The sequence below is a fragment of the Centruroides vittatus genome, unplaced genomic scaffold (assembly GCF_030686945.1).
Source record: "Centruroides vittatus isolate TY-2023 unplaced genomic scaffold, ASM3068694v2 contig_1427, whole genome shotgun sequence".
In the NCBI taxonomy this organism is placed as follows: domain Eukaryota; kingdom Metazoa; phylum Arthropoda; class Arachnida; order Scorpiones; family Buthidae; genus Centruroides; species Centruroides vittatus.
Genome location: NW_027120893.1, coordinates 677834 through 704673, shown reverse-complemented (window position 1 = coordinate 704673; position 26840 = coordinate 677834). Strand labels below are relative to the sequence as shown.

General features: G+C 29.7%; 1 protein-coding gene across 2 annotated transcripts in view; it reads right to left on the bottom strand.

Annotated features, from left to right (window-relative positions):
• Positions 1-26234, bottom strand: part of LOC136968278 (SAP30-binding protein) — a 42915-nt gene extending 16681 nt beyond the window's left edge. For both annotated transcript variants that reach the window (XM_067262264.1, XM_067262265.1), the window contains exons 1-6: positions 26151-26234; positions 20120-20296; positions 10188-10321; positions 9580-9628; positions 9405-9493; positions 3970-4061 (exon numbers count right to left, since the gene is read on the bottom strand). In XM_067262264.1, coding sequence (XP_067118365.1) covers positions 3970-4061; positions 9405-9493; positions 9580-9628; positions 10188-10321; positions 20120-20276 — 521 coding nt within the window. In that variant the 5' untranslated portion in view covers positions 20277-20296; positions 26151-26234. The remainder of the gene's footprint in view (positions 1-3969; positions 4062-9404; positions 9494-9579; positions 9629-10187; positions 10322-20119; positions 20297-26150) is intronic.
• Between the last annotated feature and the right edge of the window lie 606 nt (positions 26235-26840).

Here is a 26840-nt window from a genome sequence, read left to right as displayed (position 1 = left end):
CATGCAATTTTCCTGATCCCAAACATATATTGTTTGTAACTCACAAATTTTGTAGCTTTTTACACTAAAACAAACACACTTGCTAGACATATACTGCCTAAATCCCAGTCTACTTTTCTATAATATAAGACTTTCATCTTGAATGTAAGCATATTTGAATCTGTGGCAAAAATGATCGATAACACTGTGTAATTTATGCAATTTATCACCACCACCTGATGCTTGATCATTGTTTGTAAAATGCAAACATGACAATAAAAGCAGAAATCGGTTGCTTGACATCACATTTGAAAAAAACGGTATAAAAAAAACATTTTCAGTTGTAAAATACATACTTAGACAAGGTTTTCTAATAATACTTGTAATTTTAATGTCCTAAAAATTCTCTAATTTCTGGATTTGTTGTAGGTTTCCAGTGTTTTATGTGACTGTTTTCACATAATTTGTCACATTTCATCATACCTGTTCATTTCTTCAACAATCTTTCCTACAAGTTCATCATCAAAAGATACATTGAAGAGGTCAAATGGTGTAGTATCACTTTGTAACTTACATTGAATTCCTGCTTGTCTGTGAAACTGTTCACTTGAGGACTTGTAAAGTTTGTATAGATCCAACTAGTGATTGCATTACCAGTAACTGGTTTAAAAGTATACCAGTAAATTAGGAAAATTATACCCCAGTAAATTTACCGGTAATTAATTTTTTTACCAGTATTTCGGTTGAAAACCTCTTAATTAATTCAACATTTATTTTCCTGAAATACCCATGGAAAGCAGATTTCTTTTTTGTCTCCCCCAAGCCATAGCAAGAAAACATTGCAGGTGGTGATGGGTCATTCCATTTGTAATTTAAGGTTATTAAAAGGAATTTTCTAGGTTTTTTTTATAACTTGATTCCCTATATTATACTCCAAAATCAAGACCAGTTTTTTTGAGTATAATACAGGAATATAACCTAGAAAAATTGAACAAATATAAGTCACATGAAATATCCAATAATGATAACAAAAATATAATTTTGAATAGGATTGTGGAAATAATCAAGCACTTATCAGAAAGTGAAAATGAATCATGACTTGCAAATGTCACTGAAATTAGTTCAGACTCAGATTCTAGTGAGAGGTGTTCATTGCTTACCTAACCAACTTCTCATGTTGAAATGAGAACAAAGAGCCAATAGAAAAATCAAATTTAACAATGAAAGAGAAATTGGACTTATTCATTAAACATAAAAGAGTGTAGATGCTGATAACAGTAATATAAGTAAGTTTAAAAGTGTGAAAGATATAAAGAAATGAATTATTTTGTAGAGCAAAAAATACAAGGAACATATCTTAAAAAGGTTTTCAATGCTCTAATGACAGTACATCCAACTAGTATTGATTCCGAGTGCTTTTTCTAATGCAGCTGCCATTGGTATGAAAATTAGATCTAGATTAGACAATGAGAGCCTAAATGTATTATGTTTTTTAAGAGCCTACTTTCAAAATAAAGAAAAATGTAATTAAGTATCAGCATTATTTCAATGTCTGTTATGTCATAATAACTGCTATTACAAGAATGTTGTTTGTCTAAATTGATAGAAAACTTGAAAATAAATGGTTATCGAATAATTCTGTCAGTAATTCAGTTTCATTTTAAATCATTTGTTAATATGAATTTACCAGTAAATTACCAATAAACTGGTAACCCCGAATATAATTACTGAATTACCAGTAAATTTGCAATCACTAGATCCAGCCATCATCATTACTAAAATAAGGACATTTCGCACTACTATTTCTATGAGCATGACCATGTGGTCGGCCTCTGTATCCCCTTGTACTTGGTTTTTGATGATCATTATCACTACTACTATCACTCAAATTCTCACTTTAGACTAATTCATCATTACTGTCTGATAATTCAGACTCATCGGAATCTAAATTAAACAAATACTCAATCATTTCTGGTTTATTCAGAGTGCCATTCTACCAGCCATTGCCATGTCGAAACAAAGTCTAACTAATGGTCTACTTTCCTTTGTTTTTCTTCTGAACATCTAATCCAATTATTGTAATATCCTGCTGTGCGAAAACTAGATAACATTTGTGGATATGGGTCACTAATTTCAGAATTCTGTACAAGTAGTGACATCTAATGTTAAAAAAATTTTCCTAAGCAGAAACGAGATAGCTTGGGTCCCCCAGTCAAGGTCATAAGGTTATGGCCCGATATTTCAGGAACAACACAGGACAGGTTAAATATTAGATAAGAAATAAAATGTTATGTTACTGATAACAATTTATCATCATTTAAGCAGAAAGAGAAGTATGGATATGTTCTTCTCTTGCTTGCTAGTGTGAGATAAGCCAGGGGCTAAAGGGGGGTGCCCTATTAACCACTTACTCAGTACAGGTTGTTAAAACCTGACCTCGGCGTTGTCAGATGGCTATAAGAGGGCAAAATCAAGTGGCAAGGGAGATGAACAAGTCAACAGGTGTCCCTGGATAGACAGGAGACAGGTTTAACATATAACAAAATAAAGGTTTATTAATTGGCTAACTATAACATACACAAGGCTACACAGAGTTAAATGAATATACTGGTTATACGGCTAAATGTGGTTATTCTATTGACTATTTACAAAGGAAAGCGACTAATTTACTATCTATGCCACGTCCCTACTTTCTAGATTAGAGAAAGAGTTTACAAGTTTCCTAGCTCCTAAATACTTCTCAGTTCAGCAAAGAGTTGATATAGCGAACGTCGTCTGTATGGAAAAGTCGTAGCCACTGTTTGTCTTCCAACCAGTGTCTTCTCCTTTCGTTGGATCAGGTCCGTTGTATGGAGGTCCGGGAGATGGAATGCGCACAGTTACCAAATATAACTTCCAGTTCGATTGCTCGCTCCGGGCTTCCGGTAGCTCTCGCTTTTATCTCATTGTCGTGAGAAAGGGGGTCATGTAATCGTCAAATGTTGATGATATCAGTTCATTCTTGACACCTATATGTCAACTTTCCCATCTGAGTGTTATCACCAACCGATCTGACCTCCGATCTGATTCTCACAAGGAGTGTTTTTCTATCAGATTTGTTTACAATTAAATTTCGGACAACTGCATGAAATTTGTGGACTTCACACAAGTAGGTTATCTGAGTACTAGGACAATATCTTGCATGGGAGGTATAACATAGAACTAGCTAAGGTTTTGGATTATAATTACAAGCCTTTGTAGGCAGAAGCCAACTTGCTCCATCAGTATAGTGATCATAATGTGCTATTTATTTAGGAGACAATATACATTTGCCTCGCAAAACATATAATCAACTCACATTTCAGCTTCTAACCTTTGGGTTTCTCCATTTAAGGCAATTCAATGCTCTTAAATACAAGTTTCCATTTAAATAATGACATCAATAAATTGTTAGTCGTAATATAACATTTTATTTCTAATCTAATATTTTTAAAAAATTTTTGTTTTTTGTTCTATGTTTTAAATTACAGTACATTTGAAAATATGTTCCTTTCTTGAATTTCTTATGAAATTCAGAAGCATTTGGTTATAATTTCAAATTTTTGCCTGAAGATGAATATCAAACTAATTAGTATAATACTTTTTTCATTTAATTTTGATATTTTTACATAATTTTACGTACTTGATTTAGGAATTATAGTCTAAGTTAAGATCGATATCATACTATGCTATTTGGATATCATGTTCTTTATAATAAAATATAATTTGTTTATTCATTTTTATAGCTAAGGTTTTGGATTATAATTACAAGCCTTTATAGGCATAAGCCAACTTGCTCTATCAGTGTAGTGATCATAATGTACTATAAGGGAATAGTCTGCTGTTCCCTTATAGATTCTATGACTGAAATCTGACAGAAATTACTATTAAATATTAATTTTCTTAAAATTAGTTCTATATGTCTAATGCGAAATTTATGAAAATATTTAAGCAGTTCAGTAAAAATATTACCTCGGATTTCTAAAGTTTTTCTTCTTTTGTATTGTTGCATTCATATCTTTTCCTTCTTTCATTTTCTTTTCATAAAGTTCTGCAATTTTCTCCTGAAATTAAATTATAAATTTGTAATAATGATATCTAATATCAAAGTTTATTAAATTTAATACAATGTATCAAAGTATAATTTGGCTATGATTTAAAGAAGAAAATATTGCTTTTAATTGAGTAATATCTATAAAAAATTTTAAAGGTTATTCCCAACTTTTACCACTTGATTCCAGATACAATGAGATTATCCAGAATGGTTTTGTTTTAGAGATGTATTATCACTGTGGCACTCCTTAATCCTCTCTCAAATGTCTCAAACTGTTACATTTATATTGGTATACACCTATGTATTCTGAGAATCTACCATTCATTCCATTACTGATTGAAATTTTATAAACACCACTTGTAATTACTTCTTTCAAAGCAATATTTTCTTCATTAAAAGTACTTCTTAATAATACCTTAAATAAAAATGCTATTATAGAAACTATATGTTCACTTAAAGAAACAAATTTTGAGCCAGATAAATATATATTTGGTCTATAAAAAATTAAACATAAATATTCTAAATTCATTAAGATTCTGGATTATCTGGCTGAATGTTCTAATAGTTAGTAAAACATTTATTTTCTAAAATTCCTTAATCTTGTCTAAGAAATATTATGTATATACAGAAGAATCTCGTTTTAATGAATTGCTCGGACTGCTGAAAATCATCCGTTGTTCTGAGAATCCATTATATTGTGAACGATTTCCCACACACCCAAGAAAATATCCCTTATTCAAAAAGTTTCCATTTTTTAACCCCTATATATAAAAAATATACCAGTACTTGAAATTATTCAGTCTCGAGATCTCTTTTCTTTATCCTATAGAAACATGTATGTTTGTAATGTACAGGGTGGTTGTAATTAAAGTTGCCCTACTCAGACCTGTCTAGAGCCATGGATTTCACATTGTACAAATGTTGTGAATAAAAACCTTTTGCGTGTTTCGACTTTGTGTTTCTTGTTCTTCATGCGCCATTTTTTCACCTAGTGGTAAAAATTTGTACTAAATATTTGCATTTTCCTTTTTCCCATGGTCCATAACATATATACCAAGTTTCATTAAAATACATCCACGAGAACGACTCTAGACAGGTCTGAGTAGGGCAACTTTAATTATAACCACCCTGTACATGTATATTATGTTGTATATGAGTGTATATTACACCATATGTGTGTATGACAAAGCTGACAAAAACTGTACATACTATAAGCATAAAAAATGGCAAATTACATATGCTCATTAGCATTTTGCTTGACTTCACAATTCATTAAAAAAACTTGTCCATCTTGATTTCTTTTCTCTGTTAAACACAACACCCCTTGATATTAGCAATGTAATGCACAGTACAGCTTGTTCATTTGTGCTGAAACTCATCAGGAAGGTCTTCACAACTTGAAAATACTTGATCTTGCTAAATTTCAGCACTACACTTGAACCAGCAACTGTGTTCACTAGTGACTCCTCAATCATATCAGTCAGCTGACTCTCTTCATATAATTCTTCAACTGTACATATCCCAAACATAACAAGTGCATCATCAATCCATAAATTTCCAGAAACAAATATCCCACATATTAACTAAATGTTGAATAAAAATGCAAAGTTTACAATAGATTTGGGGTAGAAAAAGTTCATTATTCTGAGTAACAGATCCACTAAAAGGAAGTAAAATTACATTGATTTAGCAGGACCTGGAAAAAATCCATTATTCTGAGATATCCATTGTTCTGTGATCTGTTAAAACGAGATTCTACTGTATATTTATTTATTAATATATTCATGCATTGTGTCCAAATAGTTTTTATGAAGAAGGACTTCTATATAAGATATAACCTTTTACCCATATTAGTACTTATAGCAAACAAAGAACTTTTTCAATAGAGGAATTGATGTGTGACTAACACTTTCAACTAAATTAACTAGTCTGCTTCAGGTCCAACTAAAACTTCCTAACTTTTAAAAAATGGAATGCATTATAGAAGGTTGATGTAAGGCAATTTTGGAAGATATTTACTTGATGACATTGATTTACCCATAGCATTTTTACTCATATTAGTACATACCCATATTTTTTTATTTCTATAACTTGCCATATCGGAAAGCAAAGTAAGGAAATAAAAAAAAACCCGGTGTTAATGGCCAACTATGATAATAATCAAAAATATGAAAATATCTTCAAACAACTCATAGTATCTAAGAACAATTACATACAGATAAGATCAGTAGTGTTTAAAACATTACATCAATAAGATCACTGGTGATAATATATAGTAAATGGCAAATTATGTGACAACATGTAAAATAATCTGGTATATAATTCTAAAGGAATAAACTATAGTCTAAAATATCTAATATTGAATAAAACTAAAAAAATGTTTGCATTAAAAACTTTTCCAATAATTCTAAAAGGCTAAAAGAAGAGCCATTAAAATTTTGTAAATAAGCACAGTTAAAATCTAGACAAATAGATAAAGTACACTTAAATGATATAATGGATAAAATACAATTGCACAATGCACTCATAAGCTGATATAGAAAAGAATCAGAAAAATTTAACTGCATAATTTTTTTTTATAAACTTTGTTGATGAAAATACTTAAATTTAGCATGTTTTCTACGAATTATTTTTTAAAGGAAGAATAATTTTTTAATGGAAGTCAACCTTAAACCATATAATTAAAAAATCTACATAAAACTATGTTATAATTGATTTCTTGAAAAATAAACACTCAAGAAAGATTTTTATTTTATATGACTTATTTAGCAAGTAAATAGAAATTATTTCCCTTTCATTATATTTTTAAACTGTTCCAATTATTATTTAAAACATTTATTATTATATTAAAAAAATGATCAATATCTTATACATTACACAAGACAACTTTCTTAAATATAGTAAAATATCTATTTAATGAACTTTGGATTTAACGGACAAAATTTCTGGTCCATATGTCATATGTGAAAATTAACACCCTGTTTATTTTAAATGCTCTTCATATGTAATTAACTGCTGTTTTTTTTTTTTTTTAAATTCAAGAGTCGCCACCCTTAACTTCACACCATAATGAGTGTCGCTATATATTTATTTGTCCTATTTATTTGTGTTTTTGTAAAATTTAAATTTTATTTTCTTTATAAGAACATTTATTTATTTGTTTCATTAAATACAATTAGTGTATTTTCCAAAAAATGTTTGATGAGTATATAAATAATAATACATATACAGTGAAATGTTAGTATAATGAAATTGAGGACCATCAAAATATTTTCGTTAAAATACAGTCAAAATTGCAAGAATTAAAAAAACAATTTGCTTACATTTTGAAGAAAGTTTTTAAAAATGCAATTTGTCTATTAGTATTTATATGAAACTAAATTTCACATTTTCAAAATGCAAAAAATATCACAAGTAAACAACTAAAATAACAATGTAGTACCAATTGCTTGGAATCCTGCCTCTAATTGTTATTTCTGTTTGAAGCTGTTATTTTCTGATAAGAGAAGTCTAATTTTTCTTTAACCAAAGTTTTTTTGATAAAATCCAGTACTGTGACACAGCATTCCAGTAGGCCATCAGGTACATCTTTTTGTTTAATTCCTTTTTGGACGTTATCTAATATTTTATTATTTTCTTCCAAAGAAAATTGTTTTTGTTTTTTTTTTGTTTCCATTTTTTCTTGTAAACTTAAAAAGAAATAAGCTGTAGATTAATAACAACAAAACAAAACCATAACTAAGGATTAAAATTAGTGTTGTCAGACTGTTTGACATAATATTCAACATATACTAATAATGAATGATTTATGCGTTTATAGATTTCGTTGTAATGAAAATTCTGTCCGTTATGAAAGAATAGTTTTATTCTCTCATAACGGACAGAATTTTTATTACATTAAACCAAAATTTTCATTATAATGATATTTGTTATACTGAAAATTTTATTAAACTGGTTAATTTTAAGCTGTTAAACTGACATTTCACTGTACAGTACAAAAAATTATTATATTAATTACATAAATATAATAAAGTAAATTTCTGAATGCACATGCATTCAGAAAATTTACATTATTATATAGCAGACTTCTAACTTTAATGGACACTCCTTGCCTGAATTAATCTGTTAAATCAAGGTTTTACTGTATTTCGAAAACATTCTTTTTCTGGCTTAATATAAGAAAAACCAAATATAAAAACTTTATGACAGTTGACAAAATGAATGATGGAAAGAATTAAATTTAAACACTTTTAAAATTTGTTTTTTAAACTGCTGTACAATAATTACATTATAAGTAACTTAATTTTTATAATTATAAAAATTATATGCTTTTTGTTTTTCTATTGAAAACCTAAAAAATGGTATGCAGTAACTTTGTTTAATGATATAATCTATTAATGTTTATGGCAAATTGTATGTTTTTATTCATTTATGTCTTATAATGTAAGTATATGTTGTTAACTGAATATAAACAATTTTCATCAAATAAATGATTTAATTTATAGATAATACAGGATAATAAAAGTTATTACACATACTGGAAATCCAGATACTATTTATTAAAAGATAACTTTCTAATTAGCTGTAACACACAAATACAGGGTGGGCATAAAATCTAGACACACAAGCAAATACATTTATTTTTAATGAATAATGTTTTCAATATGGTTTGTTAGTGATGTATATTTCAATATGTCTTGTGAACCTGACATAAATATGCATTAATGCATTATCTCTGTTGATCCTAGCACAGTGTGATTCATTGCTTCCAGTGATTAATATCAGTTATTTTTACTGAATAAACTGCATATCCTAGAAAAAGTAATCAATGGAATTAAGAGGGGTCCGTTCTACAATGCCACATCTCCCAATCCTGCATCCAAACTCCTTTCAAAGTTTAAAAATTTTAATTATGTACTCTATTTATTTATAATGTATTTATTTACACAATATTTCAATAAAATTATATATTTTTAATTATGTATAGGCATGTTAAATTTGTTAAACTTTGTGTATTCATTTATAAATTATATATTTAAAAAAAAAATTTTTTTAATGTTATTTATATACATGAAAGTCTATAACATATCTTTTTGGAGAGTATAGTAAGATAGCAGCTATTCAATTTTTTATGCTTTTAATATTTCCGTAAAAAGAATAGCCACTTTATTTGAAAATGCAGGGGAAAATATAAATTTCAAGATAAACATGTTTGAGATACACAGGTTAAACTGTATTTTTAAAATCTTTAATAATACATAATAATAAATCATATGTTAAGTAAAATAAATGCATCATTTATTGTAAAAAAAAAATGTAGTTATAAATGTATATAATAAAAATATCATTATACCTGAAGTGAATTGGAACACCTTCCTCTAGGTGCAGGAGGTAATTGTACTTCTTCGGGTTTTAAAGAAAGAAGGCTTTTATGAAAAGAAGCTAAAAGAAAAAGAATTATTAAAAAGATATTAAATATTTTATATTTAAATTTGGAAATTAAAAAAAAAAAAACTTTAAATTAATACTTGGAGAATATTGCCACGTATCCAAATCATTTAACTTCTCATCATCTTCCTACACCAAATAAACAAATATTTATAAAAACATTTATAATTTCTGAAAGTATGAGATAAATTAAAATTAATAATTACACAATGAAAGGATATTTTAGAATAATACAGACATACCTCAGTTTATGCATTTTGCTTCTTTAATACAGTGTTTTTTAATTACATTCATGTTTATTATTTTCAGTGCTTGTCTTGCTCTTAAGGAGGTTTTGTTACTCACTATTTTTATTTTTGTATTGTTTTCTTATGCCTAGTGCTATTGCATAATTAAATTATTTATTATATACGTTTTTAAGGTTTCACATACACTGAAAAAATTGTGATTCATTTAATGATTTTATGGCAGGAATTTATAACCTTATCTGCCATATTAGTGAGGTATGCCTGTAATATATTTAGGCAATAATAAATAGAATAAAATGGTTTATGATGGCATTTTAGAGTAATTTATAAAATTTGTGTTTTATACATTACATAATTGTATTGTCTGTATATTTTATATGTGTTTTTTATATCTAAAAAAATATTTAAAATTTTAAAAAGAAATTCAAAAATATATTTACCATAGAATCATCACTATTTGCTCTTTCTTCAAAATCAGAGTCTTCTTTTTCATCAGCGTCATCTATAGTTCCTTCTGAATAGGAAATCAGTTTTGATATCTGTTTTCTTGCTATGTTCTCATTCACTTCTGGTGCTAAGATTCAATTTCAAATTAAAATTATTAGTTAAGTATAATTTATAATTAATTACTTTTAAATATAATTATGATTAGTATGTAAAGAAATAAGATTCCAAAATGAATAGGTATAAAAACTTATGAAACAAAGATATGTATTTCAAAAATAAAACTGTATATAACTTACACCAAGTTCAAATTTTAAATGTAAAAATAAAACAAAAATGCTTCTGTGAGATCAGGAGCTGTGGGGCTCTGCAGGATGGATGATTTTATTTTATTCTGTTTTGAAAAATTGCAAGATCATTCAAATGTCAGGAGCCTGATACCAGTTAGAATAAATACTTTATATTGCGTTCCAACTCACGATAGAGATTGAATTATTTCAATTTTATTCTGAGTGATAAGGAGGCGATGTTAATTCAGCAATTAAAGTAGGCCTGGTCAAAATTTAGAATATAAAACAACTGAAAAATAGTGATAAAGATTACAAAATAACATACTTGATAAATTTCGATATGATTATTAAGCCAGTTAATTAATATTAAAAGTAACACTATATATGTTCCAAATATCGATACAAAGATAATGCAACCATTGTGACCACTTAACTATCCTATCTCAAAGTTTACATTTACTTACTATTTGCATCGAGAGAGAGTTTTACAAATTATTTCATTCGTTACCTGGGGATGTAGTGCAAGAACTTCTTTGTTGGTTGAGAAGACTTCTTGTCTCATTCTTTCTTAATGGGATTGATGTATCAAACGTATGTTGGGAACAACAAGGAACTTATCTACATCAGTGTTTCCCAAACTTTTTTGTGCTATGCCCCACCTAAGCCTTTCTAAAATTCTTATGCCCCCTTTAACATATACACTTAATTGCCACACTGTTTTGTCGTAACCACGATAAAACCCAATCCTTTCATCAAAGTCTCTTGCACTTTCCAGTCGTTGCCAAATGTGACCTGGAACACCACAACTCATGTCTGTCCACTTCAAGGTCTGAGCAAAGAATGTCCTTTCTCCTCTTCCACCGGCATCAGGGCTTTGTTGATCTCTTTGTTCTCAGTGGTTTCCAGAATTGTTAATCCTACCCCAAGGAAAAAGGGTTATAAAGGAAAGAGAAACAAAGAAAACTAAAACTAACTTAAATCAATATTTACAATAAATATAGCGTACAGTGGCTATATGAATAACTTAAACTTTGGACGAGTCTATTTTCGAATTGCCCCCCTTAAAAATCAAATTGCCCATCTGTGGGGTGTGGGCCCCATGTTGGGAAAGACTGATCTACATGGTTAAACAGTGCATGGCTAATGAGATGAGATTCATGACAGAAAGCATTGATAAAAGGTGACCGCCACCTTTTATACCAAATCAGTGGACTAATGAAGGTTGTCCACAATTTGTTTCTGTCACTCCTAAAACTTTTGTTTTAGAAGGAACTCTTAACTTCCTCTGATTCACAGGAAGAGGAAAGATAATATACATCAATAAATTTCCCTCTTTTTCAAGTGAAATAAAATAATATTTTAAACTAAATTAATTTTGTAAAACATTTTAAATATTAAAATGTTCCCTAATATAATCCTGGTTCTCACGTTTCTATTTATTTTTATGCTGTGCAGACATTTTTGAACTCTTATTTGATGTTCTGAATGAAAGTTCACCTGATGAAATATTTATATAGAATATTGGAATAAACTATCCATAACTCTACCACATTGCTTAAAATGTGACCCCTATTGTACTCTGTAATTTATATTTAAGAAAAATACAAATATGTTTGAAATAATACAACTAAATGTCTACAAAACACAGGTAAATCTAAGAATCAAACTGAAGAGAAGTCTGACCCGAAATGCATCCTTGTAATATGTATACCAAATAAAGTTTTGTTTATTCCTGTCATCTCCAACATCTACTGTTTCATAAGTCTGTAACAAAGCGACACTATGCTTTAGATCGGGGGTCACCAAACTTTTTTATCGTTGACCCCCTACAACTTTTCAAAACCTCACATCGACCCCCACCAAAAAGTGTGTGTTACAAATAAAAAAAAGCTCTTACTATTTTAACACATTTCTTTTAATTTTAAATTTTTTACATTTATTGTATATATGTTAATAATAATTTTTGTAACTGACAATCAATGAGATGGATAAGCTTGATAATCCTTAGCAAGGTTAGCTATATTTGGTTCAAAATTTGTAAGTTTTAGTCTTTTCATCAACCCCCAATAACGTTATAGCAACTCCTGGGGGTCGATATTGATCGCTTTGGCAGCTCCTGCTTTAGATCCTTCAACTGATATTAAAAGAGAACAAGATGCTTGAATACTAACAATGAATTATATCTACTTATTATATTCAAGAAGAAAACATGTAATCATCCAATGATCACCTAAATATTCAGGCTGTAATATGGCTATAAACAAATAATTAATACAAATAAATTTGGTCTAGTACCAAATTTATTTGTATTAATTATTTGTTTATAGTCATATTACAGCCCGAATATTTAGGCGATTGTTGGATAATATTAAGGCCGAGACTCCACTAGCATAAAAACAGAAGTAAAAACCCTCACCGCAAAAACTTTTAATCACGTGACCTATTTGTGTTTGTGCTTGGATTGTGGTGGAGGTCCTGCTAGCAAAGTTTTTATGACAACGGTGCTGTTGAAGTTACGCCTGTACGATTGTATATGCAATATATCGATATTAAGACAATGATTATATTCTACGAGTTTTTTCTATATTATAATTACAAACATAGTAAAAATCTTTACTTTCATATATTAACTTTTATTATCATATTATTAAGATAATATACATCACTTATAAGCTTAGCTTTTTTATTATATACTCCTCTAAATTGAAGGACTTTCCTTTGCCATCCATATCGTGTGTTTTAGGCATCCATTATTATAATCGGGATGCCTCTTGTCGTAGATACATGAATACTTTCAGATGTTTTCAATAAATCTTTCCAGATCTATTCTAGAGTAGCCACGCGAGAACATACACAAAAGCTCGTTTTCCGCATTTTCGCACTGTGTCACAATGACCTAGATTTCACTGACTTCTGATTGGTGGATGGTACCGTTTTAAGGCCATATTCGCGTCAAAAGTTAAACACTGCTCAACTCGATTTTATGCTGGTTTTACGACCTGCTCAGGTGTAAAATATCATGGTCATGTAAATTAAAAGCTTTTATGGTGAGGGGTTTTACACCTGTTTTTACGCTAGTGGAGTCGCGGCCTAACTCATTGGGCTTTGAGATGTGTATTATATGAAGAAAACATGTTCAAACAAGAAAAAATTATTAAAAAAAGTTTTAAAAATTAAAAAATTTGTACATAAATTCATGTTAATTACAGTATTAAACTTATTGAATAACTTCACCACTTATCATTTCTATGCTTTTATTTTATTATTTAAATATTTCTTTGTTAAAATAATGATGATGAAATCTTCCTCAAAAATATTTCAAATTTATAGATTATGTCCAAACTTTATTTATATATATTAGATAGTTTATAAAAATTATAAAGTTTTTATCATATAAATTTATAGCTAAGTAATAAAGGCAAGCAGCAAGTTTTTCTATGTTTTTTCAGAATATCAACTGCATAAGTAAGATAAAAATAAGAGGAAAAAACAACATCCATATTGTTTTATGTGTTATTTCCACAGTTTAGTTATCAATTTATTTTTTCTTGCCTTATTATTGAAATCCCATCAGAAAGCTGTATAGTAGTCATTCTACTCATACTCTACTCATCACAAAAAAATCATACCATATATGCTGGCATATAATTTGACATTTTTAAGGCCTGAAAAAAAATCCCTCCAAAACTAATGTTGATTTTTATGACAAAAATAAAATGCAAACCTTCACAACAGTGTGGAACAATGCTACTAACAATCATTGTGCACCATTTACTGTAACTTTAGTAAGCCACCACAAATATTTAAAATTAAAACTCATGCTTGGTTTATTAAACTGACAGAGATTAATATAATTGCCTGGGCAAGCAGTAAGTGAGCTCAGGCTTCTGGGATGACTTTTAAGGTTTCATTTTAGAGTTTTAAAAAAAAATTTTTGGGTATTGTTTTTTTGGAATATAAAGCCAGAGAGTTGCTTCATATTTTTGCTGAGTTTGGTAAATTTAAGTTGAACTGTGGAAAAGTTATCCGAGTTCAAAAAAAGGAACCAGGTTTACATCCTATGCAGACAGCCCCGATGTGCTGCACTTGCTCTCGCTGTTACAGCGGTTGTAGTGTAGTAGTACCGTCTCATCCCCATTAGATGGCACCTTTCACTAGCTCTAATAAAGGGAAAATTTTCCATAACTTCCTGCAATCAAAATTTTCTGGAACTTTCTAGAACTGGAGCACAAGATTGTTGAAGATTGAAGGAGACATAGTTCTCTCAGTCAAGACTGGACAGAATCTCAAATGTGGCTGGTTTTAATGACAGACTCCAATTTATTGAAGACTTTGCCTGCTTAAATGTGAAATAATTTTGTTATTTTTTTATTTTTTAGTTTAGTTTAGTTTATTTATTTAGTTTAGTTTCTTTCAGTTTAGTTTAGTTTAATTTAATATTTTTAGTATTACACTTTTCTTTTTATCTGTACTTTTCATCATATTTTTTTCTTTTATCCACAATAAATCACTTATAATCTTTTATTTGTGACATATTACTGCTCAAGCTAACTACATCGAGAAACAGTTTCCAGTTTCTCAATGTAACTTACTTTACTAGTAATAAAAATTCAGTATAAACAAATTATGCCATATGTTGTTTCTGATTATTGATGTACCATAAATCACGGAGCAGATGGCAAAGTATGAGCAAAGACATTTATTATTTATCATATGTTGTATGCAGCTGTGTATTATCATGGTAGTATGCTTTATAAACTATTAATATTTCAATGGATTTGTTGATTTTGGCTTGAATGTAATTATTAGTAGATCAGATGTATTGTACGACAGAGCTTTTTACAACAAAACTTACCAAAAAGTTTTAGTGGTGCTTAGTGTTCTATGTAGATCTTGGTACCTCATCCTTTTTTTGTATGAGCTATATAATATATATATCAAAAGCTAAAATTATGATTAATATTTCAATAAATGTGTTATAGTGTTGTTATACATTTTTACTATAGATTACAATATATTACATCAATGTTTCAATCCTTGCCTACAGTAGATTACCATTTAGTTGGGGATCAACTTTAATGACAGGTAGATTTAAATCAGAATTAAGAGCTGAAAATCTTGAGCTAAACTTATACACCAGCATACAGAATAACCTATATAAGCTCTAGAAAATATTAAGCTTTTACTTTGAAAAGAAAGAAAAAAAAGCTTTTAATAAAATGCTATTCAAAGTTCATGGCCCAGTGGACCAAAATTGTGACAATACCATGAGATGACAGACATTTCTTTCTCAAAGCAGTATGAATCATTCTGCAACACTACAAGTGTTAGTACAGCAGAGGAGCACTGCAATAGATGTGGCATTGTCTGCCAGCACAGTTCATTATCTTAAAAGGGCTGCAGGCATCCCTTTGGATGGATTCCCTTGATTCTAGATCATTGACACCTCAGGCTATGAGGTCATGAATACAAACAATGGCATGCTGATTGACAACAAGTCATGTTTTCAGACGAATCTCAATTTAACTTGGACCACAATGATGGCTACATTTGCATTAGAAGGTATCATGTTGAACACAATCTTCCAGCATGCATTTTAGAGAATCATACTAACCAAACACCAAGTGTAATGGTATGGTGCACTATTGGATACAATCTTGTCTGCTATGACTTGAGGGCAATCTCAACAGCAACTGTTACAGCAGGGAAGTTGTAGAGACAGAAGTACTACTGTTCCTTCAGAGCACTTCCAACATGCTCAACCACAAGTTGCCAAGAACGTTCATGACCTCTTCAAGGCTTGGTAGATACCACTTCTTCCCTGGCCTGTCCATTCACCAGACATGTTGCCTATTGAATATGTCTAAGATATGGTCACTAGGAAACTGACCCTTCAAAGTCCTGTTAGCAGTCAGTATCAATGAACTATGGACACACATACAAGCCACTTGGCAAGCAATTCCTCAGAACACCATTCAAAGTTTTCAAATTCATTGCCACAATGTATAGCATCTCTTATTTCAGCTTATAGAGGCTTTACAAGATACTGATTTTATCAAATAATAATTTTTGTACTGTTCTGAAAATTTAATCACTTATGTATAGTCATATCAGTAATAATATATGGTGTAAATTTCATTCTAATCAGATAATTCCTTCGTGGTGTTGGATTTTCACAAACAACAGTGTATAAGATTTATTTAACTTGTGAAAATACAATTCTGTTTTATGTCAGGGCTACTGACTTTGCATTAAAAGCTCAAATATATGAACAAGGAAGGATGTAACATATAGAACAAATGAAAGTTAATGAACTAAGTAATAAATAATTTTATTATACATTAGAATAAAATAGATTTCAATCAAATGATGAAAGAAATTATGACATTGTCCAAAACTATAGAAATTTTAACAACAAATCTAGTAAATTACCTTATTCATTATTTGAATAATGTTTTGAGCTCATTAATTTTTTTCTGAAACTTATTTAAAAATCTTTATTTTAATTTTTAATCATATTTATACTTAAACAGTCACAAACAGAACCTTTTCACCAGTGTTGTACTTGACACAAAAACCTACTAACGTTTTCGGCCTCCACCAAGTGGACCGAAAACATTAGTAGGTTTTTGTGTCAAGTACAACACTGGTGAAAAGGTTCTGTTTGTGACTGTTTATTACTCACTCCAGTGTTAATAGTTAGAAGGCATTTATTTTGTGTTATATTTATACTTATACTAACATTCATATTTTTCAGTCTAAATTCATTTTTCCATATGAAAACAAATTATTTACAAATAGAAAAATGTTGGAAGTTTAAACTTTTTAAATTATTGTTCTATTCTGAAATAATTTTAATTTGTTACTCAAATCTGTTGTAGATTTGAGTAACAAATTAAATCCAAAGAAGTTCTTATATTAAAGGCAAAAGTGCTTGTGTTTTTACCATCTTTTGAGCTTTTCTGCTATGTTTAACATCATTTATTGTAATTTCCATTTTATATTTCTAAAATAGTCTTTCCATTTCCATAAATATCCTAAAAATTTCTCTCTCTGTACATTTATATCTTTTCTATCATCAAGAAAGAAGAATCAATAGAAACTTTTAGTTTCTTGAATAACAATTTATTTTCACGCAATGTAAAACTGTATTTCTATTTGTTTGCTTTGTGTTTATAAAATCATATAAAAACAAAATAATTTCATCAGTGCTATTTACTATATACTTACAAAGAAAATTTGTTTTCTGTAATAATTTTATATGTTCATAGTTTATGTAACTATAGATTTACTGTTAATACTAAAATCAAGAGAAATAATGCTAAATTTAAATTCAATATTGGTAATGATCTATATTAATCTATATTAAAATCAAAGGAAATACTGCTCTTCTACTTAGAGTTAAGAGGTGAAAACTAATAAGTATTTATAAAGGTAGACGGAACATGCGTGGATTTATATGCAACAAAAAATTAATTAGATTGATGTAGGATTTAAATCTGCTGGTAGTTCAGAAGCATCATCATCTTAATTCTTTAATTTTAATATTACAATCTCACAGGTTGGTTATTGTATATTTGATTTTATATTCTGGTGCTTTAATAAATAAATGTAATCATTAGATTTAGCCTGTGGAGAGGTGACTGGTCATTCCTATTATCATCCAATTATCACTCTCTTGAAACTGGAAATGCTCCTTATCTAGGTACTGAATAAATAGTAGTTCAAGCAAATTAGATGTACTATTGTAACAAAAAGGTAATGATTACAGCAGCTTAAAACATTCACAATGGAAATTTTCAATATCAATATCTTGATTGAGGCTTTCAAAGATATTAACATTTTTCTTGATGCCTTCACACTTCAAAAACTTCAAGAATTTATGGTAAGAAGACATCCAAAAAATGAAAATAAAAGTTAACTAAAAGTACAGCTTATATTCTTTATGTTTTTTTTCAAAATAAATTTTATTATATTATATCCAAATAAAAATACTTATGACAAATTAATTTTCCTACAGTTCCAATTAATAGCATTTTCTGAATCATTATTCCAAAAAATATGTCCCATAAAATAGAATCTAGCTTTGCACCTTTATTTAATTTAAAAAAGAAACGCTGCAGTTATGTTCTATTCTTAAGTTTAAAATTTGTGTTCAATTTTTACCTGATGACAAAGGCAGTATGTCTTCCAAAGTACTGGCAATTTTTAATAAATACATGTTTTTGAAGCCAGTTAGGTGTGATTTCTCTCCCATATAACAATACCAGTGTAAAGTGAAAATTGTTTTTATCAATTATCAGCAAAGTAAAATCCACTTTCTGTGATTGCAGCTATTGTTATCAGTCATTTAATATTATCAGAACTAGTATGTCCTATGTTTAAATACAGTTTAAAACCTCACTGTAATCAGAGTTTTGGTTATGGTCATCATTATTTTTAGATAAATAGGCCTTTTTTAAATTGACTGTCTTTTTGTGATATTGGCCTCAGCCAATACTTTAAACATTAAACATTTATCATTTCAATCATTAATTGATGGCAATATAATAGTTTAAATTGCAAGCATTTCTTACTCAATTACACTATAACAGGAGTCTTATTTATCAATACTATTTATTTAATGTTATGAGTCAGTTATTATTATTATCGAGTTCAAAAGTGACAACAATATGCAGGCTCCACCGTACTACAAAAATTGTCCATAATTAATAAACTGTGCTAAAATAAAAACATATTAACTAAAATATATCATCTGAGGATTACTTGTTTTTATTATATTTTGGGTTATTAATTTGATAACTTGATAACCACATTAATAAATCAAATTATTTCTTGAAAATTTTAAACATAAATGTATATTAATAAATATTCAAATTATAATAACAATGCTTTGTATAAAAAATTTATTATTAGCATCCATATACGTAGGCTGTTTTTTTTTTCAAGCTCCAATGGTCCATAAAAAAAAGCAAGTGTAAATAACAAAATGAATTTATTACCAAAAGTTAAGTACAAACATAGTTACTTTTTGACATAATCACCGTAAAGATTGAGGCATTTGTCATATCTGTGGACAAGCTTCTCCATCCCCAATGTTGCCTCCAATGACTTGAGATGGACCCTAACATTTTTTTGAAGATTGTCATTAGTCTCGAACCTCTGCCCTCCTAGCCACTTTTCCTGTTCAGGAAAGAGGTGGAAGTCACTCAGCACTAAATCAGGGCTATACGCTGGATGTTTAAAGTTGGTGAAGACTTCCACCCAGCTTAAAACTTTTTAACCTTTCTGACTTCCACCTCTTTCCTGAACTGAAAACGTGACTAGCAGAACAGAGGTTTGAGACTAATGAACTAATGACAATCTTCAAAACAACGTTGTTAAGGCCATCTCAATTCATTGGCGGTAACATTCTATGACAAAGGGATGGAAAAGCTCATCCACAGATATGACAAATTCCTCAATCTTCACGGTGATTATGCCGTAAAGTAACCATGTTTGTACCTAACTTTAGGTAATAAATTCATTTTGTTATTTACACTTGTCTTTGTTTTATAGACCATTGGAGATTGAAAAAAACTGCCCTTGTAATATATAAATATAATAATATTTTTATATAATAATAAAAAAATACAAACCAGGAACTATAGGAATAGGTGCTATTTCTTTTACAGGAACTATGTAATTAGAAACTTCAGGAGAGATTTCCTCCTCTGAATCCGGTTCACCTTCTGAATCAGTGTATGTTGCCGTTAAAGAAGCCAAAGCTGTTGGTTTTTTTATATTCAGCGACATATTTCTTCAATATTTATTATCTAAAAGCAAAACATTTTATAATAATACATTAAATGTTTGATTAAATATGACTCTGTTAGAATCAATCATAAAAATTTCAGATATTATAGAAATGAAATATAAAAACTTAACAATTTCACTATTAATAAACTAATTTTAATTGAAAAAATATTAATAAATCTTTAAATTTACATCATCACATTCATCCAAAACTTGATTTTTATCCCTTGCTTTAAATTCATAAAAATATACAAAGAAATATATTAATAAAATAACATTTATTTCTTGCATTAAACATTTTCCAACAACTATGTAATGACTATAATTATTTGAATATTAAAAATGATATGCATTTGTTCTTTTTTTATGTATATTTATAAGAATGCTTTCTTGAAACACAAAATAAACTCTGTCTGTGATGAGAATGTTGCCTTGCAGCACCAGTCAAAAACTTTATGGATCTGAAGTGATTTTGAACTGAAATACATAATTGAAGTGTTTTCTTCATCAGTATAATATCAGATATCAAAGTTGGCTTTGAACCTTTGGATATGAATCAAGTTTATCTTGTTGCCACAAAAAAATATTGTGCCTTAGGAAGAGATGGATATGAAGCTGTTGTGAAATTATAACCGATGAAGGAAACACACCCGAATTATATATTTCAGTTCAAAATCACTTCAGATCCATAAAGTTTTTGACTGGTGCTGCAAGGCAACGTTCTCATCACAGACAGAATTTACTGTTTCAAGAAGGCTATTGAGTATAAAAAGCATTAGAGAATGATATATCTCAGTATCCCAGATTAGAGGGTAAATTTCCTCTAGTAGCTAGAATTAGTTTCAAGTTTGATCCCATGAAACTGCCAGGTAAAAGAATTGATCCTTCAGATATTAAGGTTGGCTTTGACCCTTTAGAATGTCTTATTTCCCAAATTTTAGCTAAATCATCTATAGTGTCAATTTCCAATTACAGTCGACTCCACATAAGTCGACACCCCAAGGGGAAGTGGAAATGTGTCGAGTTATCCGATGTGATGACTAAAGCGAAGTTGGAAAAAAAACCACAAAACTACAATTAATACGATGGAAGACGGTACAATTAATAAAATGCAGTAGTGCGTTATACAGTAGTATAGGCTTGCAATACATTGTGTCCTCCATTTACAATTACTCTGTAGATGAAAAACTGAAAAATTTGTTTAGTGTTGTTTGTTTTGAGCACTTAACCATCTCGACTTTCTTTTTCACGAAAGCCTTTAAAACATCATATTCGCAATTGTCAATTGTTGGCAAGTAATGTCTAAGGATTCTTAATGCCTCTGGCATGAGGAAATGGAAAATTAGATTCTGGTGCGACGATGTAGATTGTATATTTTCTTTTTGTTTATCTGTTATTATTTTGTACATTAAAATACATAAAATGTTAAGGTATTTTTATTAATACGTATATACTGTATATACTAATAAATCAATTATTAACAAATAAATCAACTCCCCTCATGAAAAAAAAGAGTTCACACCACACGTGTGGAGTGAATTCATTTTTTCAGGAGGGGGTGACAGCAAAAGTATGTTGACTTATCCAGTGGTGACGAGTTAAACAGTGTCGAGTAAACCGGAGTTTTTTAACATTAATGCCTATGTAAGTCGGTCAGGACCACAGAAAACTGACTACTTAACCGACGGTGTCGAGCTATCCAGGTGTCGACTTATGCGGACTCAACTGTATTATAATTAAAATACATAAAAATATGAAAAGTGATTATCAGATTTTAAAATAAAAACATATTTTGACCAAACAACTTCAATTCGCCAATATTTATAAATCTGTAATTTATTTAACAATCATATGAATATTACATTGTTTAAAGACATGCACACAGGTGGCAAAACTAAGGATGCAACTATGCAAATGCAAATTTAGTAGTGAGTGAGAAATTGAATGACATAGCAGTTGCAAAGGAAAACCATGCACAAGCAAGAAACAAGAAAACTTGCTGGCAAGAGCAAATTACTCTCTCACAAACATCTGACAGGGTTTGATATTTATTGCGTTTTGCCTCTTCTTGCTAAATACTGCACATGTGCCTTGGCATGAGATGACTTCTCATATCTTTCATGTATTGTACATATAAAAAATTTTTTGTTTTTTTGTTCAAACTATAGATATACATAAAGTCATATAAATTCTGTTTTATTAACAAATTATAATAAAATTTTTTATTCTTTTGCTGTTTCCAGAGAGGAAGAATACCATATTTTCATTTTCTTTTTGTGTGTTCATTATGAAGTAACCCTAATAACAAAAATTTTTCTTTGCTAGTAGTAAGCATTGTAATTGAACCATTTTGGTTTTTATTTCCATAAATTGAAATAATTCATGCTTCTATGTGACATTGTTATCTCCATGCTACTTACTCCCATTAGCTCGCTTTAGTGTAGTCATATTACACTTAATGAGAGCAAGAAATACCATCTCTTCTCTCCATATATTCTCACTCACACGTCTGCATAGTCGCACTCTAAGGGAATATTGAACATTGACAACAGGTGCAACTAATCACCCATTTTAATTATCATGGTCAAAAGAGGTAAATTTTTATGGCAGCAGTGGTTAGTTCTTAATTTTTCTGCTCCTGTGCACCCATCTTAATTTTATAAAAATGTTTCAGAAATTATCTTAACTTATGACAATAAAACTTAAGAAAGTTATATTTAATATATAAATTTAAAAACTTTTTGATCATAACATAAAATAAAAGAATAAACATTAAATATTTGTGAAATACTCTTGGTAGAAATTTTTTAAGTTTCATAATTTATATTATATTAAAGATATAATTAAAATGATATAAATATTAAAAATTTTATTTGCTTACTTGTTCTATGGTATAAATAGCAGGTTATACGTCACCTTTCTGTAAACTTTTGTTATGAATTCTCCTCCTTTCTCTATTTCTATTGCTATGTCTAGAAAGTGCACACTTTTGTCGTTTTATTGCTCTAGTTCTAGTTCTAGGCCGAATTTTTTGGAATTGACGTCTCTGATAAATTAAACAAAGGAAGTTACGTGACAGTACTAGATTTCAAGGCCTTATTCTCCTCAATCAAACTAGAGACACGTTTTTGCCACCTAAGAGACTTCCTAATAAGCAAGATAGGAAATGCAATAAATATGAAAAAACAAATACTGGAACTAACACATCTTGCGACATATTCGTCGATCTTTAACTTTAATGGAATTACATACACACAACATAGAGGAGTGGCAATGGAAAGTCCTATTGCAGGAGCTTTATGCAAGATGGTCCTAAGGACTTTAGAAAAAGCAATATTACCAAGATACACAACACACTTGGTAATATATGCAAACTACATTGATGACGTATTGATTATTTGGAATGAAAAACCAGACAATCAACAATTTATCAGAGACATCAATTCCAACAAATTCGGCCTAGAACTAGAACTAGAGCAATAAAACGACAAAAGTGTGCACTTTCTAGACATAGCAATAGCAATAGAAATAGAGAAAGGAGGAGAATTCATAACAAAAAGTTTACAGAAAAATGACGTATAACCCGCTATTTATACCATGGAACTCACACGACCCGGCACCTTATAAAATAGCAGCATTCCGAGCATTAATAAAGAGAGCCTACACATACTGCAGCAAACCAAAAGACAGAATTAAAGAATTAGATCACGTTAAAGAGCTAGCTAGTCAATGCAGTATCTATCAGAATACGATAAGAGCCATTATTAACAAAAGAAGAATAGACAATAAAGATGATAATGAGCGGGAAAAAATGAAAGAATACATGGTTATGGACTACTTGGCTCCTTTAAGCAATATTTACAAAGAAATAGGAGCAGCAACAAAAAAATAATAATTTTTAAAAAGAATCCCACAGTTTACCAAATTCTATGCACTGACAAGGAAGAATTAGACCAGAGCTCGATTCCAGGAGTATATAAAATTCCAGTACAAGACGAAAGGAGACAAAAAGAGCTATACTACATTGAGGCCACAGGCAGATCATTAAAAGAAAGACTGAAAGAGCATGAAAGGAACATGCGGAATGAGCAACCGGTCATGATGCTAGCAATGTATGATATTGCAGACCCAACAGAAGTCACTGTGGATTGGCAAAGGGCTAAAATAATACAAAAGATCCAGGACAAGAGGCACTTGAAATATGCGAAAACATGGCAGATATATAAGATGTACCAAGAAGGTTTGGCAGTAAATTTTAGTGTGTCCAGTAAAATATCAGCTGCGTGGAAAGTGAGCCTAATTTTGAATAGTAATTAAGGGACAAGCAGCTAATTATTTATTCATGTATTATATTTATTTATATTTGCTGTGTATATTGGTACAAGTACCATCACCGACTGTATTTATATATAAGCCTGCGCAGTTAGGAAAATTCAAAAATTTATAATGTTCCAGAACAAACTGTCGGTTTAAAGCAAGAATCATTTCGATTTTTATTCCTGATGAAGGCCTTTCAAAAAGACTGAAAACGTTTAAAATTTGAATTATAAGGCTGCATTATAAAAGTTATTGTGTGTCGATAGATAATTAGTAATTAGGAACAGTTAAAGAAGAATTAAGATAATAAAATAAACATATAAGTAATAAATAGTCAGTTAGTTATTAAATTACTAAACTACACTTCAAACTCATAAGTTAAAGAATAAATTTAAGTGAATAAAATCTAATATTTTTCAAGATTTTAGTATTGATTGTAATTGTGAAAAATTTCTATAAATTTTTCAAAATTACAATCAATACAAAAAACCCAACTTTGCTTGGGATTTTTAGTATTGGTCATAAATCGACATTTGCAAAGACAATGCATTAAAGGTGTTATATTATCGCAAAAAGGTAAAAAAGTTTTAGCTCAGGCCAGTAAGGATTAAGGAAGTTTGGACCCTGTACACAAAGTTGGCCAACTAGTCAGACTAATTGATAATGGCTGCTACGGAAACTTGATGTAGAATTAACGATCAATGGGAAGATTTTCATGCCAAATACTGTATAATAAAATGGAGAAAACACTGAGATCGGCATTATATGTACGTTTTCTTATCGCAAGCACTTTTAATGAACCTATAGTCGTCGTCACCAGGCGAATATGGAAATTTACTAAAAATTAAACTGAAATAATCCGACAAAGAACAGAACGCTTAAAATTTAAATTAAAACTTTTAAATTTAAATGTCAAGTATCTATCTGTCAAGTAGGGGAAAAACCAAATGCAATCTAACAAATGATTCCGATTTCATCATCGATCAGTTCGACAACACAATGAGCGAAAAATCCGACGGCTTAGATTTTCTGTGACACTACTACGACTTGTCAAACAAGTCGCCAATAAGTCATAAGTTCCTTAAAACATGCTTGCAGGAAGGCAGTAGAGGAGGCTCAATGTGTAAAAAATATGAATAAGGGAATGGCAAATTAGACAAGCAAAGCAAAAATAGTTTACTTTTATTGAAGTTTTTACTTTAGTGAAAAAGAAGTCACACAGCATATAGTTGGGGGGTTTGAGTTTACTAAATTGGGGAATCCCAGTAACTGTAGGACCCTTTATACATGCACAGTGTGCACATTTAGTAATCTGCCACCAGATCAGGTACAACTATGGTATCCTAATTGAGTTTTTAAGAAGTTAAAAGACGAGAATTTGTAATAGATATTTCTAAACAATGCAAATGATGCTTGTTGTTTCGTTCCTTCAAAGGTGATGACCAAATGAATACATGTAAAAGCCTTTCTCTTAATGCATGCATATTCAGGCCATTTGTAATAGATTATTTATACGTCTTACACGAAAATGACTTAAATTAAATGAAGATAACTTACCAAGTCGTTTATTATTTAATCCAAATATTTAAGTAAATCTTTTCTAATAAAATTTTTAAAACATATTCTGAAGCGAAGCGTACACACTGGACTGGCGAGCTTAAGTGTTGCCACCTCTACACATATAATTTATTTTAATTTAGGGTACGTTCGTTAAGTCGAACGAGTTAAACGCGTTAGTAACGAATCGTTCGAAAAGTAGTACTCTCGCTCAGTGCGCATGCTCCGCGGTGATGACGTATCGAACGAAACTCTAACGAAGCTCACGAAGGAAAGAGTTAGTTTACTTCGTTAAGAAAATGGCGCCCGACGATATCGATGTTTCTAGATCTACTCGAGTGTTTAAATTGTGAATTAAAAGGTGAAATGATTGAAATAACTGTCCATCCGAAGCAACCTAAGAAAAATATTTTGGATAAGGCTGCACTAGCAACATTCATATCTTCGATTTTAGAAACAGCCATTTAGTTATAACGAATCGGTCGAAAAGTCTAACGAAACAAGAATAACGATGACGTCATTCTCGTTTAACTTGTTTTACTTAACGAACGTACCCTTAATTTAATTTTTTTTTTTTTTACAGTACTTACCGATTTTTCAATTTAAAAAATGTTATTTTAACTATTTATGTAATATTATATATTAAAAATAGTCTAATGTGTGTGAAATAAAAATTTACATTATTATTAA